The 19225-nt window shown below is 34.6% G+C and overlaps 2 protein-coding genes across 4 annotated transcripts; one reads left to right on the top strand and one right to left on the bottom strand.

The window, feature by feature from the left end:
* The first annotated feature begins 2058 nt into the window (after nucleotides 1–2058).
* On the top strand, nucleotides 2059–5114 carry LOC140864462 (glutamate receptor 2.6-like). Of its 2 annotated transcripts, none has more exons than XM_073268657.1 (5): nucleotides 2059–2248; nucleotides 2333–3491; nucleotides 3571–3883; nucleotides 4093–4382; nucleotides 4486–5114. In XM_073268657.1, exons 2-5 carry the CDS (start codon nucleotides 3267–3269, stop codon nucleotides 4852–4854), a joined length of 1197 nt encoding a protein of 398 aa, XP_073124758.1. In that variant the 5' UTR covers nucleotides 2059–2248; nucleotides 2333–3266; the 3' UTR covers nucleotides 4855–5114. The 2 variants fall into 2 exon arrangements, with proteins under 2 accessions (XP_073124758.1, XP_073124757.1); XM_073268656.1 differs by having other exon boundaries at nucleotides 3985–4382.
* Nucleotides 5115–5216: 102 nt separating this feature from the next.
* On the bottom strand, nucleotides 5217–10439 carry LOC140864461 (probable E3 ubiquitin-protein ligase ZFP1). Of its 2 annotated transcripts, none has more exons than XM_073268654.1 (7): nucleotides 10304–10439; nucleotides 9966–10052; nucleotides 6923–7789; nucleotides 6416–6819; nucleotides 6183–6281; nucleotides 5913–6080; nucleotides 5217–5574 (listed from the first exon to the last, which is right to left on the bottom strand). In XM_073268654.1, exons 3-7 carry the CDS (start codon nucleotides 7773–7775, stop codon nucleotides 5428–5430), a joined length of 1671 nt encoding a protein of 556 aa, XP_073124755.1. In that variant the 5' UTR covers nucleotides 7776–7789; nucleotides 9966–10052; nucleotides 10304–10439; the 3' UTR covers nucleotides 5217–5427. The 2 variants fall into 2 exon arrangements, with proteins under 2 accessions (XP_073124755.1, XP_073124756.1); XM_073268655.1 differs by having other exon boundaries at nucleotides 5220–5574; nucleotides 6929–7789.
* Nucleotides 10440–19225: the final 8786 nt, after the last annotated feature.

The following is a 19225-nucleotide window of genomic DNA, read 5'->3' as shown; positions in this document are numbered from 1 at the left end:
CAAAATATATTTAACTTATTTATTACACTATTTTTCTGTCAATATTACAAGATAATTGTAAGACCGAAAATGCATATTGTATTTTTTTTATCTTTAAAATATGTGTTTTATTTAACATTTATTTGATTCTTATTTTTTGAGAAATTTTATTTCCCATAAAATTAACACATAAAATTAACATTCATCAATATTAATTTACAGAAGTATCATTGTGATATAAAATTAACTATTTATATTATGTAACTCTAAAAAAATAGAAAAATGTTTTAAATGGTTAAAAATTTAGCACAAACATGAGTGATATTGAATTTAATAAAAATTTTAGGGTTTTTATTTTAACATTAATATGATCATTTTTTTTTAATTCAGAAACTTTTTCGAAACATGGAGCTTGAGTTGTTGTGTAGTTTAAAATATTTGAGTTACACCGTCGCCACTCGCTATAACTATTGTTAAGCATCATACACTCGATCCTACATTATTTTTATTGTTTTTCTTTATGATTAGTATTTGGATGGAAAAAAAAAACTCCATTCATCCCAATTATATAGGTCGCGTTTTTTGTCCCAAATGTATAATAATATTTTTTTTACACTTTTTTACTAATATACCATTATTAACTACATCTTGAAAGTTGTGATATAATTTTTTAATACAATAAATGAGGATAAAATAGGAAATTTGCATAACATACGTTTTCCAGTGATTTTTTCTTATTTCGTGTGAAAAAAAAAGTAGGTCTATATAATTGAGATGAATGAAATATCTCTTTTGACTTGAAGAGGCTGTCGAAATCACGCAAAAATATGGATTGAAAAGTTTCACATATGGATAGGTGAATATATATGATTTATTGTCATGCACGTAGTTTTTTTTATTTATCTATTGTGTTTTTATTTATTTAGATTGATAAATACTCTTAAAAATAGTATTATTAAACGAATTAAACATTATATAAATTTTGTAATCATGTTTTCAACTGTTATTCATCCACGTACAGCTCACGTACATTTTCCTAGTATGTATATATATATAATATAAAAATATATAAATATAATATATATATTATTTACATTTATTTATATATAAGATTATTTTTCGATCTCGAGCTCGAGTAGACCAAATACGAGTTGATTCGAGTTTTCCACCCCTAATCCTAATATTTGAAAAGTCAAATCCAAAAAAAAAAAGTAATCTAAATACGTGCATGTTACCGTATTCCTTTTCTCATTCGATATTCAAAGAAATCACACACACTACACACAGACACACAAAAGCTCGAGTATGAAAATAAATCATAAAATCAAAGACGTGAATCAATAATCACTTTAAAATTCTACAAAAGTTAAAGAAGTCAAAAGTATATTTTTTATTTACTAGAAAATCAAAGGCATGAATTGGGTGAGTACTGAAATAATTCGTGTAAAAACTATGTGTGTGTATCGATCGTATTTCAAGAAGTATAAAAAGACACCAATTTACTTGAAAACAAAAAAATCAGTGTCCTGAAGTTAACTTTGACTCGTTAAAATGCTACAACAGAAGTTCGAATCTACTTTTTTTTTTTTTTAATTTTATTTTAAGACCAAATGTTCATATAAATATTTGGCATAAAATATATCGAGAGTAAAACTCGATGTATATATTATTAAAAATTAGACTTATACCTAACTCATCTCAAAAGCTAGCTCAAGAGGTAAAGGTTGTCCTTGTCTATATTAAGGGCTCCCAGGAATCTATCCTACCGATGTGGGACAATATTTCAACACACCCCCACATGCCCAGGAATGAACATCTGACCAACACACGGAAGGACGGAGGGCGTGGGCTCTGATAACATATTAAAAATTAGACTTTGACCTAACTCACCTCAAAAGCTAGCTCAAAAGTTAAGGGTTGCCCTTATCTATATTAATGACTCCCAAAAATCTATCCTACCGATATGATATAATATCTTACCGATGTGGTACAATATTTCAACATATATTGTCCAGACAAATTTGAGTAGCTTCCCATGAATTCATTCATGCATTTTAATTTCCACTGAAATTTCTTAGTTGAAGTAGTTATAAGGATATCCATCGATCAAGTGATCACTGTCAATCTTCTTTCCACGAAATTCCCCAAAGAGCTTGAAGCAGAAGTAAATTAATCCCATGTATTGATGAGCCCCAACTTCTTAATTTTGGGACAATCATCATTAATTAGCTAGATGATCATTTGGAAGTTCTGTAATCTCATGATGCAGGTAATTAAATTAGCTTGCTAGTTGATTTTCATGTTTTGTCAATTGTGAAAATCGAGGCTTGATATTTTTTGAATATTAATCCAGCGAGACATCTTCTGGAAAAGGACCATGCGGGAGCTATTCTGGGATTGAATTCATGGGAGGAATCATACGCCGTTGCAAAGATCGGCGAAAAATTTGATGTCCCGGTTCTTTCTTTCTCGGATTCTGCGCCGCCGTGGGCCACCGAGCTTTGGGCCCTTCTTTATCCAAGCCTCTCCCAGCAACACCAAGCAGATGGCGGCTGTGGCGGCCGTGATTCATTCGTGGGGTTGGCGACGGGTCGGCATTATATACGAGGATGCAAAATCTGCCGCCGATGGAATCCTCGATGATCTGTACGGAGCTTTGCAAGAGTCTGATGTCCTATTCAGCAGCCTTGTACGTCTCCCTTTTTTCGCTCCGCTCGGAAGCCTGCGGCTGCGGGTCGAGCTCGAAAATCTGAAGAATGGGCAATGCAGGGTGTTTTTAGTTCATGCTAATCTAGCACTGGCCGAACGTGGATTTAAAAAGGCGAAAGAGATGAAGATGATGGAGAGTGGTTACGTTTGGATCGTCACCGATTCGATATCGAGCTTAGTCCATTCGATGAATGCTTCTGTTATTTCAAGCATGCAAGGTGTGGTGGGAGTAAGGAGGCATTTCTCGGAAATGAGACAGGATTTTAACAATTTTTACGAGAGATTTGTTAAAGATTTTCGAAACAAGTATCCTGAGGAGAAGAATCACGAGCCTGGAATCTTGGCCCTGCAGGCTTATGATGTTACCAAAACAGTGGGATCAGCAATGGATAAAGGAAGCAACAATGGCTCTCAAATTCTTGAAAATATTCAAGAAACCGATTTCCTCGGATTGAGTGGACAAATACTATTCTTACAAAGAAAATTAGCTCCCGTGATTCAGTTTCAAATCATCAACGTGATGGGAAAGAGTTATCGGGAACTAGGATATTGGCCCGAAAGATTAGGCTTCTCAGCAGATGCTGATAGCACAAATGGCTACAATGACTCCATGGTCTAATGGATCGGTCACAAACAAATTTGTCCGAATCGAACACGATCCCTCCACAAACACTAGCGTTTTCTCTGGATTTTCACTTCAAGTCTTCGACAGAACAGTGCAGAATCTGAAATATTCATTGCCTTATGAGTACATTGTCTTCGATGGAACATACACTGAACTGGTGAAGCAAGTCCAGTTAAAGGTGAGAGCTTTAAGTTTCTTGGTTTTTTGGTTGTCGAATTTTGTGAGACTTTCTGAAGAAAGTAACAATTCTTGAGCAGAAATTCGATGCAGCCGTTGGTGACATTGCGATAATATCGAGTCGATATGCTTACGTAGAATTCACTCATGCTCACACGGAGTCGGGAGTGGTGATGGTCGTCCCAGTTCAATCCCGTTCCCACCGAGCCTGGTTGTTCATGAAGCCCTTTACAAAGGCAATGTGGCTTCTAACACTCAGCATAAATATATACAATGGATTCGTCATATGGATCATCGAGAAAAATTACTGCCCTGAACTACAAAGGCAGCCGTTTCTTCATCAGATAGGAACTCTGTTCTGGTTGGCTTTCGCCACCATATTTCCATTACAAGGTAACAGTTTCTCATTTTAAAAAATCAGTCTAAAGATTTGGACTTTCCCTCAAGATTTATGGCCATTAATGTTGCCTTTGATCATATATATATATATCTAGGTGATAAGTTGCACAGCAACTTGTCAAAAGTGGCGACAGTGGTGTGGTTATTTGTAGCTCTGATAATCACTCAAAGCTACACAGCAAGTCTTACGAGCATGCTAACAGTGCAGCATCTCAAACCAGTGATCGATCATATCGAGATATTAAAGAGCGAAAACGCGCATGTGGGATGCTCCAAGAGGTCTTTCGTGAAGGGTTATTTGGAGGAAGCGTTGCATTTTAAAAGCGAAAACATCAAGAATTTCACTTCAACTGAGGCATATGCTGATGCTCTGTGGAGTGGTGAGATTGCAGCCGCCTTTCTTGAAGTCCCGGTGGCCAAACTTTTCGTGGCCAAGTATTGCAAGAGTTTTGTTATTGCTGGTCCTACTTACCAAGTTGGGGGATATGGATTTGTAAGTCTTTTTTGCCCCCTATAGAGATTATTCCTCAATTTACATTTTTCTTTGGCATTTTTCACTCTCATATTTAACCCTATAACATACACACATGTTCCAGGCATTTCCTAAAGGATCCCTGCTACTTCCAGACATGGATGAAGCCTTGCTGAATATATTCGAAACCGGTTTGCTAAAGGATTTAGAGGACAACTTATTAGCCTCGGAGAAATGCGTGGAAATTCAATCCGATAACGAAACCGTGAGCCTGAGCCCTCAAAGTTTCTTCGTGCTGTTCATATTCACCGGAGGCACGTCGACGGTGGCGCTTGTGGTGTACTATTTTCACAGGGAATGGAAAGCCGAAGTCGAAGACTCCATGGCTGGTCATAAAGGGGTTTGGATGCTGATGTTGATGGTTGTGGAGAAATGGAGGGAACATAGGAGGAAATTCTCAAGAAAAGTTAGTGATGTTGAATGTCCAAACTAGGGACTATTACCATTAACTAAGCATTTTTATTTAAAAAAAAATCTTGTGACGATATATGTAACACGTCCATCACAATTGCATAATTGATCTGTACCGCCATCAACTATAACTTTAGATAAAATAGACAGGATGGTTTCAAAGATGATGTTTCATCGATGAAGGTTGGTTGCTGCCCCGTGTGATGACAAAATCCGGTGGCCGTCGAAAACTTGGAACACATTCAAAATTTAAACATATAGGTTTTTTGGTGTTTAAACTAGGCAAGTAGAAGACTATGAACCCACGGGTGTAAATCGCATTGGATGCATTCACGTATGTACTATCATACACACAGAGATTCAATGAAAAGTTGATACAATGTTCCATGCATATAACAGAACAATAAGGAGCCAGGAGCCTGTACAGTTTTCGAGAAAGACGCAAGGCCCGATGAATGTTTCAAGACCTGGTCGCCTCTGTGCGAATATACACATAAATAGAATGTACGAAAAGAAGTTTCCTATGGATGATGATCAATATGTAGCAAAACGCAAAAAAGCCAGAGTTTGCTTACATCCAAACATCATGCTATTTTTACTTGTCCTTCCCCGTTTCATGCAAAGCTGTGGATTTGCATACCGGGCAAGAGTTCTTAAGTAGCAGCCATGTCTTGATGCATTCATGGTGGTATTCATGCTCACAATTAAGAGTTCCAATGGTTTCTCCATCCATGTAATCAGTCTGCATAAAAAGCCCAAGTTAATCAAACCAGGATCATGAAGCTTTCGTTTGTGGGATATCCGAAACAATAATGAGAAAAAAGGTGCAGATACTTGAGCATAACTTGCTGATTCGTCTTATAAACGAATCCTTTTGTCAGCTCTACCATCCGACATTCGGATGGTCGCGAAATCATCAGGAATTTAATTTCGGAACAGCAAAGAAAGGGATCAGTGTGAGAGGCTCCAGATCAATAACACGTGAATAATCAATCTATATATGGTAAGCAAGTAGAGAACTTCCAGGTATGGCAAAAAACCAAGGTATGTATCAATCAACCAATCAATGTGTTGAAATACCTGGCATATAACACAGAAATTGACACGCTCATCCATGGACGGTGGCTCTTCAAGATTGACACAATACCCCCCAGAGGTAAAAGTTCTTGAATTCAAATTGTTTAGAATGAAATCCTGATGTAACCCTGTGCCGACACTCCCTATTTGTTCTCCCAAAGCAAGAAGCTCCTGACAAAAATCTCTGTTTTTAATGCCCAGCTAAACTAGAAACTGACCACATATGCACATTTGTGACGTATATGATTAGAGCAAATATAGTTCCGTGATTACCTCATATGACATGTGATCTATGTCCAAACGCATATCTATATGCTGATCAACGGAATTGCCTGCTTCATGATAACCTGGAGTTTCCAAGATTGAAACTTCCTACAATCACAGCCCATGGAAAATAAGTCAAACAGTCGCAAGAGTGTTCACAAGTCTTACACGGTCCTCAAATAACCGAATCAAGATATAGACACAACAAGCGAATGAAACAGAGATGAGACAAAAATTGTTACATCTTCTGGTAAAACTCTCAGATGAGGAAAGCTTTGGGGTCTGGCATTGGAGCCGAGTATGACTTCCCTTCGATGAGGTTGGATATACCGAAAACCCGTTGGCAGAACCGGAGCTAGAAATGTAGGCCTGGCATCTACGACGTCCGGGAATGGATTGACGCCATTATTTGAAGCATTAATAGTTGATATTCTGGGTGACGAGGCAGACATTTGTGAAGGAAAGTTAACCCTGTGTCCTCTAACGCCTCGCACCGGTGGGAGTGGATGATGGGGATTGGAGTGGATTTGAGGAATAGGAGGGCGAGGGGGATGTAGGAAACCATTTGAACCTTGGTTACCGTTGGTCACTTGATAGCCTTGAGAGCCAATATTCCCCGTTTCAACACAAGCTCCATTTATGTTAGCTGATATGCCAAGAAAAGGTAACAGACAGGAGAAGAGCTTGTCAAAATAGAGAAAAATTCAAATCAACCAACAATATAAACCGGTTATATCTTAAATGTGGACCTTTACCACGGACAAAAGGTAGCTCAGGAGCTTGCGCCCACGGAAATGTGCAGATATCACCACCATTTGCACCAAAATGCATGTCAAACCAAGGATTTCCAGGCAATGGAACCGAAGGAGCAACATAATTTCCCAAGATCATGGGACCGGCATTATGCACCTGAAAATCAGGTATATTCCTCGTGTTTTGGTGAGATCCACTTTCGACCATTGATGTTGGGTCATTTCCACCATATTCAGGTGGTGCAAATGAAGTGGCATCTGTCGAAGTAACATCAGATTCAGCCGGTCTAGCAGTCATTGGGACAACAAAGGAACTGGAGTCCGCCAAAACATTACGATACTGGTAATTTGCTGGAGGCCCCTCAACATTGTTTCTCTTAAATGACCCCCCGACACCATCCATGTATGGCATGTTTCTGCCGTAGCTGTCTGTAGGAACACGTACAATTCTCTGAGAGCTCAAAGGAGAAAACTGATCGAATGTCCCATGATTAATTTGAACAGGGAAATCCCTAATACCAGTGGGGGGTGGCGCCAAGTAAGGATTATAATGGCTAGATGATGACACAGAAACAGATAAATCAAGATTTACGACAGGACGTTGAGGAGGAATCCCATCGTATTGTGGCATCCCATAGAAAGTACCGCCTTGATGTTCTGGCAGGTGGTGGTGATTAAAATTAAGCCTGTTACCAATAGTGGGAGCCGCAACAGGGTGGATATTATGATGAGGATAATTTGCGACACTCCCATAAAATATGCACGGTTTGGGATGTAGATGGTTATGACCTTGTGGGTATATTTCCAGATCAATCACATGACCAGTGAACTGAGTGTTTCGGTGACCCATCTCGACCGATATACCTATATCAGAACACAATAAAAAGTCATAATGAGTCCAAATTAAAAAATAAAATGGGCAACAAAAAATTGGCAAATAGAAGATAAAGAGTCCATAAAAAATCATCGCATTTAGGTTTTTCTGAAAAAAACTAGATTTAACAAAGCAAACAAGAATCACAAACCTTGACATTGAGATGACTACCTAAGTTTGACATACGGATCCAATAGATCTATTTATTTACTTTAAGAAGGCCAAAAAAGTTCTATGTACTATTTGAGGACAGATTTGACGAAAGCAGAAGACCGAGCAATAGAAGTTCTTTTCCCAAGTACACGAAAATACATTCTGAATGTGCGACCACAATTTCTAATTTTGTAACTCCCTCTCTTCCAGAGATGAGTTACCCGACTTCAATTAAGTTCTTCATACTCCACATCCTCACTCGAGAAAAGCCGTTATTGTTTAAGTTTTAATTGCTACTAATCCATTTGACTTAAAGATTATGTCGTAGGGTGATGAATGCAAATATGTCTTAATTTACAAGTGAAAGCTAAGCAAAAGTTCAATTTGGGAGTAAACAAGACTTGTTTGGTAAGTAGCTGAAATTATTATCAGGATAATTTAAGACCGAATCACCAAATTAGCAACTTCTCTTTCAGTATTCAACAACTTTATCACATGATGATTATTCACAGAATTAATGATTTGAACCTAGATAGAAAATTGCCTCAAGAATCCATGTAAAGCTGGGTCAAGCTGGATAAATATTAATAGAAGTCAAATGGGAACATGGTCGTGAGCATCTCAATAGTTATGTACACAGCTCTTTTGTTGATGGCATGGAGGAATGGGCTCTTTAAGCATGTACCTAACTACAGCATCACAAATGAAGAACTGGAATTCAAAAGAGATTTGACTGGTTGGAATTCAAATCGTGCCTCAATCTGGCTCATTTAGACATCAAAAACTTTAGAAATTGTACCTTGATCTCTCTTATAGTCTTATTTACACCTTTAATGAAGCTTGTTAAACAATTACTTCCTTGTCAAATTCCAGGTTCGATTTACAGAGGCACACCAATAAATAGCGAAAATATACTCCAACAAACAAGATCAAAAAGACGCACGTATTCGGTATTCCCATGCATCACATACCAAAGACTCTAACGAACTGCTTCATGACCTTGATCCAGTATATAATCTCATGCCAACTTTCATAGGCTCAATGAATATGAGTTAACTAATGAAACAATTAATCATGGTTCTACGCAAGGTGTAGATCTGACAGAATAATCAGGTCAAGATGGCTAACTTCTCTCTGAAAACAGCAAAGTGACAATCTGAAAGTTGGGGAACCAAGATTTACAAGTGAAAACAAAAAGGCAAATGAGGAAAGACAATGTTAAACAAAAACTTGACCGTTACTCGAACCCCTCTTAAGTAAAATGAACAGTTAGATTACATTAACAGACAGAACTATTCCTATAAACTCCACATGTTTAGATTTTAAAAATAAAACATCAAAATAACCGTCGCCATTAAGAAACACCTGAATAAATTAACTCCCCTATTAAACAAAAAATTGACCGTTACCGAACCCCCCTCTTCATATCGCTCTAACTAAACGAACAGTTAGATGACATTAACAGACAGAACTATTCCTATAAACTTCATATGGTTGGATTCTAGAAACAAAACATCGAAATAACCGTCACCATTAAGAAACACTTGAATAAATTAAACCCCTATTGAAGAAATTGTCTAACCAAATATACATGTGATAAATAAACTGCCTGTATTAGTATACTTTTATCGTTCCAATAAAATCCCTAACTCAAGCACAAAGTCCAACTAATTTCCAATTCTTTCACAACACACACACACATGCAGTTATAATGCATCTTATGTTTACAAACAAGACATAGAATAGATAATTCAACTCGAGATCAACAAGAGAGGACACAATAAGTCAGAGCTTATTTGCAAAGTATTTCTTGAATTCAATTTCATTCGAAGCTTCTTTAATCTTGTCCCCCAGCAATCAAGTAGGAAAATAAAACTCACACACCCAAAAGAATAAATTGGTTGCATTGAAGCCTGGAAAGATGCAACAGATAATCAAGAGGTCCCAAGCAATCATATGATTCAAAAACATACGGAAAGGGGAAAACAATAATTGGAAGGGGCAAAAAACAACCTTTTTATCATTAAAAGGCTCTATTATTCACAAGTCTCCACCTTTGATAATCACCAGCAACAGATTCCAACAAACAACTTGCAACACCTGCAATAATTTTTTTTAAAAAGAAAACATAAGGGCTCAAAACCCTAATCTTCAAACAAGCATCAAAAGTCATCGATGATCATAAAACCGTAATCAAAGGAAAACCCACAAAGAATTGGACCTTCAGAAACAAATGCACGCCTTGCATGTGTGAATATATGTTTTTTGACAAATTTACAAAGTTGGATTTTTTTTTATTAAACAAAAAGCCTTGAAAAAACTGGTTGTTAGCGAAATGGATAATCGATCACCTTATCTGACAGCAACTCCAATTGAAGGACAACCAGACCAGCGGAGAAAAACCAAGAGATCTGAAGGTGGAGAAGAGAGAGAAATACCAGCAATTTACAGAAAGACGAGTTTTAATGGAAAATCACCTATTAATATTCTTCCATTGTTCTAATGTTCTGTTTTTTTTTTAAACAAAATAATAATAACAACAATAATAATAATAATAATTTATATTATTTACTTATTATATTTACCTACTTACTGTTCGTGGTTACGTGGCTATTGCAATTATCTTGTTTGATACACGACTGTCAAATCAGTTTCCATATACCCTTGGTTGGATGGAAGTTTATGACATTGTAATTGTAATAAACACAAGCTACGCTCCCGACGTCTTGATTGTGTAAAATATGATATAAACTAGCGATGTTATATAATGAAACATAATATATAAATAAATATAATAATTTTTCAATTTTAAAGTACTCGGTTTATATTACAATGTATCTTGCACTAATGTTGTAGTGTTTTTCAATTAGACATAATTTTTTCTATAAAATAGACTTTCTTCAAACTCAGTTATAAAATCTACGCAATCCCTACGCATTTGACGATGTCGGATAGTGAGAAAAGTGGGTTAGAGATGGAGTTTGAGAGGAGTTATATATGTCCGTGTTCGAATGTATTAAAGGCGGAGGAAGAGTATAGGGGTATAAAAAAACTGAGAAAAAAAATAATCACGATCAATATAAAAAAATAGTAAAATATAAAATGATAAAAATTTTAATCTGAAAAGGTTTTTTTATTTTTACATATACTTTTTAAAACGAAAGAATATTTAGGAAAAATTGAAAAACTGCTGAGAATATGAGGGGATATAATGGGGAGAAACATGCACAATGAAAAAAGTGGGTTCTGGGGGGGCGTTACGTTAAAACTGGTTGTTCTCTATATTTTATTTATAAATAGAATGGATGGTATTTAAGTTTACTTATTAAATATGATCAAAAGTGATTTTTTTTTAATAAGTTCGTGTATTACTAGACTGTAAAGATGCAAAGAAACAATTTCAATACATTTACACAATTATACAAATATTTGCATAAAACATATGTTAATTTATTTTTGTACTTTGTAAGCATATTAAACATAAATTAAATACAAAAACTCTTGTCAAACAGTTTTACAAATCAATTTCGTGAAACGAGTCTTAGGTCACAAAAAAACCTACTCTAAATTGAAATATCAAGTATATTAGCTAGATTTAGTAAACTCTTCATTCTCCCAATAGAATCATACACGAAAGTACATGATAACAATACATTTTTAAAAATAAAGGTCCATGATGATGATGATTATTTTTTTATTTTTAAAGGAAAACCAAATTAATTCATACTGAGAAAGCTGGTACATGATTATAAGAATGACATAGAAATTGTAAAAGTAAAAATTGTAGCATAATTTTTTATCCGAATTTATTTTAAGAAAACTTTATATTTTATGAAGATTTGTAATATGTTTCCTGACTTTAATTAATTACGCGATATACATTATTAATATTTTATTGATAACCCATTCAAAGATTTACTTATAGGCTTATAATAGCTGTACTTGGTAAATTACCATATTTGATTTAGTTGATAAATTTTTCAATTGAGTCGAAGTTTCTTTCAAACGACGAGCTGGAGAACAGGCAAGTAAAATTTAGTTAATTGTAAGCTGAACACACTTTTGGCATGTAAGGTTTGCTACACCATACTCCATACATATCATGCACACCAATAAAAAATTCATTGTTATGGAATATAATTAAACAAACTGTCATTTGGTTTTATTAATTATGCGGTTTTGAAATAATAAATATTTTAATATAATTAACAAAATGTCATTTGGTTTTATTTATGCGGTTATGAAATAATAAATATATATAATATCTATACTATACTATTATATAAAAAATGAGTTTATTATACTAACTAACTTTGAGGATATCAAAATTCTTTATTCCGTAATTATCCTTAATCTATTATCCCACTTAATCTCCCACTTACTCCATTTTTTGATTTTAACAAAAAAATATTACATATAAAAAAAAATCCTATATTTTAAACATGCAAAGCATGTGCATTTTTCACTAGTTTTAATTATTATTTGAAATAACAATCATCTTGTGTGTATCTCAAATCTATCATGATTAGCATGACTTCGTATGCATATGCTGAATTTTTTTCTGGTATGATTTCAAATATATTTAAATGTATTTTTATTATTTAGAAAAATAACATCATAAAATTCAAGATCCACTAATTTCATGTGTTATATATACATTAATATTTCATGTTAAATATGATGGATTTTAAGTCTACTCAATAGTGATGTTATTTGAAATCAATTATATATTATATTACATACAAATGTGTAAATAAGTAATATTATGAGAATTTAAGATTTGATTTATTTTTTATTGTTTATAATAAAATTATAATCGAAATCAACTTTTGAAATCCTTTTATATATGCAAGCGTAACATCAGTGATTATTCCGTCACAAAAGGCATAAAATCTTGACCAAAAAATTTGCTAGTTCGCTGTACTAATTAAAAAGTCAACAAATAAAAAATATAACTGTAAACGATGAAAATTTTTTATTTGGGAAACGAAGAAGTATGATGTGGGCTAAGGTTTTATTCAAGTTACGTACATTCTCAAATTAATTTTGCTTTCCATGTCATCCAACCTTCAATATTCTGTAGCCTCTTAAAGATTCTTTATTGTTTTACTCACACATCGCTTGTATATGAATTAAGATATAATAGAATGTAATATATAAATTATGTGCAATGTCATATTTGAGGCTTCGAGGACTGAGTCAAAATTAAAAAATTAAGACATAACTTCAAAATTAGTTCACTATTTTTCATTAAAATAGTATTTAAAAACATAACGAAATTATCTCTATTTAGAATTTAGATCATTTTCTCCAACATAAAGTCTCTTAATTCATATTTTCATATTAAACATGTCGATGATATTAAGATTATTTTATTCATCTAGTTTGTGGGCAATAGAAATTTGAATAAATTTTTTTTTCCATCATTGTCGTTCATAGTCATAGACTTGTTGTTTCGATTTTCGCGTTATACGTCCGTAAATACCTCATTTTTTTATCATTATTTTATTTTATTTCACCGCCAAAATATTTATTGATATCTCCCCTCTGTCTCTAATTTAATCACGACTTTCTTTGTTTTTGTGTTTTTTGCTACCCTAGAAAGTGTCTTGGTATAATTGATTATATATCGACGATATCTAATAACAAAAAGTTAATTCTTATTAGTATAACCAAAAATTATTTGGAATACACATTTGCAAATTATTTGCAAATTAGTGTGTGAAAATTAATAATATTGATTTCATTAACGAAACTAGCCAATTGACAATAAAAATAACAAATTATAAATGAATCATGTCTTAAAAATTATAGCAGACAATCTACATCTTTTTGAGTGACTGAGCGTCTTATCTACTATAATAAACAAATTATAATCTAACGTGTTTGCACATATAATATGTGTGCATGTATTGTTTGTATTTTAAAATATTACTTAGGTATAATCAAGAAGCAAACATAAACATAATAGAAGTTCTAAAAAAACTTAATTTATAAATTCTCAATATCAAATTTTAATAATTACAAGAAAAAATATAATGTTGGAGCAGTATTATCTTTTAATAGTTGAGTGAGTTTGAATAACTGTTTGTTTGAGTATACCAAATTTCTTTCATATTTTATCCTCTCTTCACATTTCTACCTTGAGTAATTCTTACACATCAACCATCACTCTCACAACTCTTGGATTACATGGATCATGATCACCCAATCCATCAACCTCCCCAAAATCCCACTAAGGCTCCCACTCACTCCATGTTCAAAAATAACTTTTATTTTACATACGCATAACGTGTGTATTTTTTAACTAGTATATATAATTAGCGAACTAGCATTGCGTGCTCATATATATATATATATATAATTTTATTTTCATTGTACATAATTTTTAAATAATATATAATTATTTAAGTTTAATGAAAGGTAAAACGTATATATAAAAATATTTATAAATATTTTAAATCTTAAATAGTTTGTATGGAAAAGATATTGAAAAGATGTATGGAAAGTGTATAAAAACGTATAAAAAAAAGCATCTAAGAGTATATAAAAAAGAGTGTAAAAAATGTATGAAAGCGTTGTAGAAAAAGTATCGTGGTAAGGGTTTGATATCCCTTATTTATTGAAAAAGAGTATCAGTCCATATATAATTTGTAGTGCATCAGGAAACTTGATTCATGCATATTATTGCAATATTCTAATATATCTCTAATATATATAAAGATATGATAAGATTTTTATCATATAATACTATCTCCAGGAGAAAAGTGACGACGAGTGAAATTAGGAAGAACTTTGAAGTTGTTGAATTTATATTTTAGAGCATGTAAGATAATATTCTGGTTGTTTTCGATTCCTTTGACCATTCGTGATGGAATAAGCTTACTAATATGTGACAAGTTAATGGGCTTAGAGTGCCGAGTGAATCGGGCTTTTATGATTTTTGCCAAGTTCATGGACTTGTCTTCATTGCCAAGTTAATGAGCTTATAGTACCGAGCTGGACGGGCTTATGATTTTTGCCAAGTTAATGGACTTGTCTTCGTTGCAAAATTAATGGTCTTATAATGCTGAGCTGGTCGGGCTTATGATTTTTGTCAAGTTAATGAACTTGTCTTTTTTGTCAAGTTAATGGGCTTATAGTGCCGAGCTGGTCGGGCTAATGATTTTTGCCAAGTTAATGGACTTGTCTTCTTTGCCATGTTTGTGGAATTATAGTGCCGAGCGGGTCAGGATTTTTGGGAATGCCAAGTTAATGGGCTTACATCGAGAATGCCAAGTTAATGGGCTTACATAGTGCCGAGCGGGTCGGGCTTTTTGGGAAAGCCAAGTTAAAGGGCTTACTTTGAGATTCGAGAATGCCAAGTTAATGAGCTTACATTGTGCCGAGCGGGTCGGGCTTTTTGGGAAAGCCAAGTTAATGGGCTTACATCGAGATTCGAGAATGCCAAGTTAATGAGCTTACATAGTGCCGAGCGGGTCAGGTTTTTGAAAATGCCGAGTTAATGAGCTTGCATCGAAACTGATGTATCATCCATATAACAATTTTGACAAATTTGATCACCATAAAACAAACATATAATTTTGATAGTAGGAGATGTCTTAGAATATTATTTAAAAAATGATAATAAATTTCAAAAATAAAACTTTGATAATTTAATTCCAACATAAAGATAATTGAAATATTTATCTATCGTTCATGCGTTGTCGATAACATGAATTTGGATGTATAGCAAGATAACATATCCTATTATTTGCTCAAAGAACCGACTAGATGTAGTAAGCGAAAAATGATCTCCACCGTCCCTAATGAGCGTAAAAATATTATAAGATCGTGGTATAAATTTTTTTAAAAATCTAGCGTTTAGATTTTTCGTAATCGCTTTTTCAACAATCCTCCACCGTTCAAAACTTGCGACATGTTCCAAACACACGGTGTAAATTTTGCATAATTCCAACGGTTAGATCTTTCACAAAAGCCTATTAAAGTAGACTGCACAGAAATTGTGCGAGAAGAGCAGCCTCATATCGACGGTCAAAATCCGATCCTACAAGCCACAAATCTAGATCTCCATCGTTCAGATCCTAGATAACATAATTATCAATAGGTATACCAAATTTGAACCCGATCCGACGGTTCAATTTTTCAGAACTGCTTTCGCACGATGGCTGATGTGCAAGACATGCAAAAATCCAAAAATATTTCTCTTTTTTCCGTTCTTGAGTCAACCGTGAAGAGTAATCGTGGGTTTAGTTTGATAAAATAAAACGAGCAAAATTTTTATTTTCATAAGAAACTAAAATATGAATTTCCAAGGGCCTGGGAAACCACAGCCCTTTAAAGCAAGAGTTAAGAAAGGGCAGCAACTAAGGGTTTTGTCTATGTTATCCCACTCGGGCACTGCCCGAATGGGGATCCAACGACATATGTTTTTTGGGATTTGATATGATCTTATTTTAAATGAGATCATATTAAATCCCAAAAAACATGAACTCTTGGATGCAGCACAGTGCCCATGTGCTAGCATCGACAAAGCCGCAACTGGAATCAAGATCCCCTGCCGCCCCTCGAACAATTAACGCATTCAAACTTTTTGTGCCCCAAATCCTCACTCCACATATCACATGCATCCAAATTAGTTCCAATTTCATTTCATTTCATTTTTTGAAAAAACCAAGTTCATCACAAAAATTATTAATAGATGGATTAGAACTCGAATTATCTATGGTTTTAATCTATTAGGTGGAGAACTATACAATCATCAGCAAAATCATTAATTTAACACGTACACAACTTCAATATGCATCAATAATATTTTGTTGTAAAATTTTGATTGTGCTTAATGAATTGAAATTAAGCAATGCAAAGTTCGAAAAAGGATTGAGAAGTTCGGAAAAAAAAAAAGAAATTTTTTTTTTATTGAAGTGCAGGGGCGCTGAAAATTGCGCCCCTGCACTGGTCATGCTGCCTGGGCGTGTGCCCAGGCAAGCAGGGGGGCGCAGGGGCGCAATATATTGCGCCCCTGCACTAGTGGTTCTGCCTTGGAATTTTCCAAGGCACCTAGAGTGCTGCAAGGGCGCAATATGTTGCGCCCCTGCACCGGTGCTTCTGGCCACACGAAAAGTTGCATCCTTCTTTCGAATTTTCTGATATTTTTTTACTTCTTTTGGTGAATTTAGTCAGTTATTTTTACCAAAAGACATACCACATGAGTGAAAAGTTTTGTCTTTATATATAAACAATATAAATATGAGAATCAAACATCATTTTTTGACATATATAATCAGATTCTCAGATTTTCATTTCACATATTTTGTTTCTAGCTTATTCTTTTTACAAAAGAGAGTTCATATCATTTTTGGTTGTAAAAACTTGTGATATATAGTGTTATATTCACAAGTAGAAGTTGTTATATCTTGGGAGAAGATTGCCAAACACCGTAAGCACCAAGAGCGGGGCAAAATCTTCTTAAGAAAATCATGTTCAACACGAGCCTCAACTGTTGAATTCTTTTCTTGTTTTCTTCTGCCATATTCAAGTTTTTCCAACAAATATACCAACAAGCTTAAGAAAATTTTTCTGAACAAATTCGAAGATGACATCATCATAAAAAACGACGAACACTCCTGCGACACATGGAGAAAAACCTGAAAAATTTAATGGTGCGGACTTCAAAAGATGGCAACATAAAATGTTGTTCTATCTCAAAACTTTGAGTCTGGCCAGATTTCTGAAAGAAGATCCTCCTTCCATTCCTGAAGATGAAGTCGATCCTCGCAGAAGGGCCGCAGCAGACGCATGGAACCAAAGCGACTTTCTTTGCAAGAACTACATTCTGAATGGACTAGACAATGCATTATACAATGTGTATTGTCAAGTGAAAACTGCAAAGAAATTGTGGGAGATGCTTGAAAAAAAATACAAAGCGGAGGATGTTGGCCTTAAAAAATTCATTGTAGGATGTTTCCTAGATTTCAAGATGGTAGACTCCAAATCTGTAGTGAGTCAAGTGCAAGAACTACAAGTATTACTGCACGAGATTCATGCGGAGGGGATGAGTCTAAGCGAGTCATTTCTGCATTGATCGAGAAACTCCATCCTTTGTGGAAGGACTTCAAAAATTACTTGAAGCACAAGAGAAAGGAAATGAAACTCGAAGATCTGATCACAAGACTGAGGATTGAGAAAGATAATCGTGCTACTGAGAACAAGACAAGTAAGATGGCTGCTAAAGTTAATATTGTGGAATCGAGCAACAAAGTGAAGAAGAGGAAATTTGTGAATGAACAACAACCATCGAACTATCAAAAGAAGTTTAAAGGAAATTGTTACAACTGCGAAAAACCAAACCATATGGTAAAGGATTGTAGATGCCCAAAGAAAGGGAAAGAACACGCAAACATGGTTCAAGAAAGGTCAATACCTTTTAATTTTTCTGAACTTGATTTAACTGCAGTTGTATTTGAGACGAATATGGTGGACAACCCAAACGACTGGTGGGTTGATACGGGTGCTACCCGCCACATATGCTCCGATAACGAGATGTTTTTCACACACGCTCCAAGTTCTGGGAGAAAGTTGTTTATGGAAAACTCTGTCACATCGGACATTGTGGGGGTTGGAAAAGTCGTCTTGAAGATGACGTCTGGAATGGAAGTGACCCTTGCGGAAGTGCTACATGTTCCTGAAATAAGAAAGAATCTGGTGTCGGGGTCATCACTAGTGAAACATGGATTTAGGCTGGTTTTTGAATCAAATAAGTTTGTACTGACCAAGAATGGTCATTTTGTTGGAAAGGGGTATCTCGATGAGAGCCTCTTCAAGTTAAATGTAATCGCGGTTCACCGTAAGATTGATGGCAATAAAGTTGATAATTCTATTTACTTTGTTGAGTGTTTTGATTTATGGCATGTTCGTTTAGGACACGTAAATTTTAATACTCTGCGACGTTTAATGAATTTGGAATTATTTCCAAAGTACAAAATTGATCCAACACATAAATGCGAAGTTTGTGTTGAAGCAAAAATGACCAAGCCGCCATTTCATTCTATTGAAAGATGTACCACTCCTCTTGAATTGATTCATTCCGACATTGGGGATTTAAAATTTGTGCAAACAAGAGGAGAAAAGAAATACTACATAACATTCATAGACGATTGCACAAGGTACTGTTATGTATATCTTTTGAGAGGTAAAGATGAAGCACTTGATGCGTTCAAAACTTATAAAACCGAAGTTGAAAATCAACTTTGTAAGCAAATAAAAAGTATTCG

The sequence above is a fragment of the Henckelia pumila genome, chromosome 4, assembly GCF_033568475.1.
Source record: "Henckelia pumila isolate YLH828 chromosome 4, ASM3356847v2, whole genome shotgun sequence".
Lineage (NCBI taxonomy): Eukaryota > Viridiplantae > Streptophyta > Magnoliopsida > Lamiales > Gesneriaceae > Henckelia > Henckelia pumila.
Note: the sequence above shows the minus strand (reverse complement) of the source record. Positions and strands in the feature narration are given on the sequence as shown.

Excerpts from the sequence above, each read along its gene's own strand:
- LOC140864462 (XM_073268656.1), top strand. The coding sequence starts at position 3,267 with ATGCTGATAGCACAAATGGCTACAATGACTCCATGGTCTAATGGATCG. Across the intron at positions 3,492-3,570 it reads TGAAGCAAGTCCAGTTAAAG|AAATTCGATGCAGCCGTTGG; the intron begins GTGAGAGCTTTA and ends ATTCTTGAGCAG. Across the intron at positions 3,884-3,984 it reads CACCATATTTCCATTACAAG|GTGATAAGTTGCACAGCAAC; the intron begins GTAACAGTTTCT and ends ATATATATCTAG.
- LOC140864461 (XM_073268654.1), bottom strand. The coding sequence starts at position 7,775 with ATGGGTCACCGAAACACTCAGTTCACTGGTCATGTGATTGATCTGGAA. Across the intron at positions 6,820-6,922 it reads ACCTTTTGTCCGTGGTAAAG|CTAACATAAATGGAGCTTGT; the intron begins GTCCACATTTAA and ends TTGGCATATCAG. Across the intron at positions 6,081-6,182 it reads TAGATCACATGTCATATGAG|GAGCTTCTTGCTTTGGGAGA; the intron begins GTAATCACGGAA and ends GATTTTTGTCAG.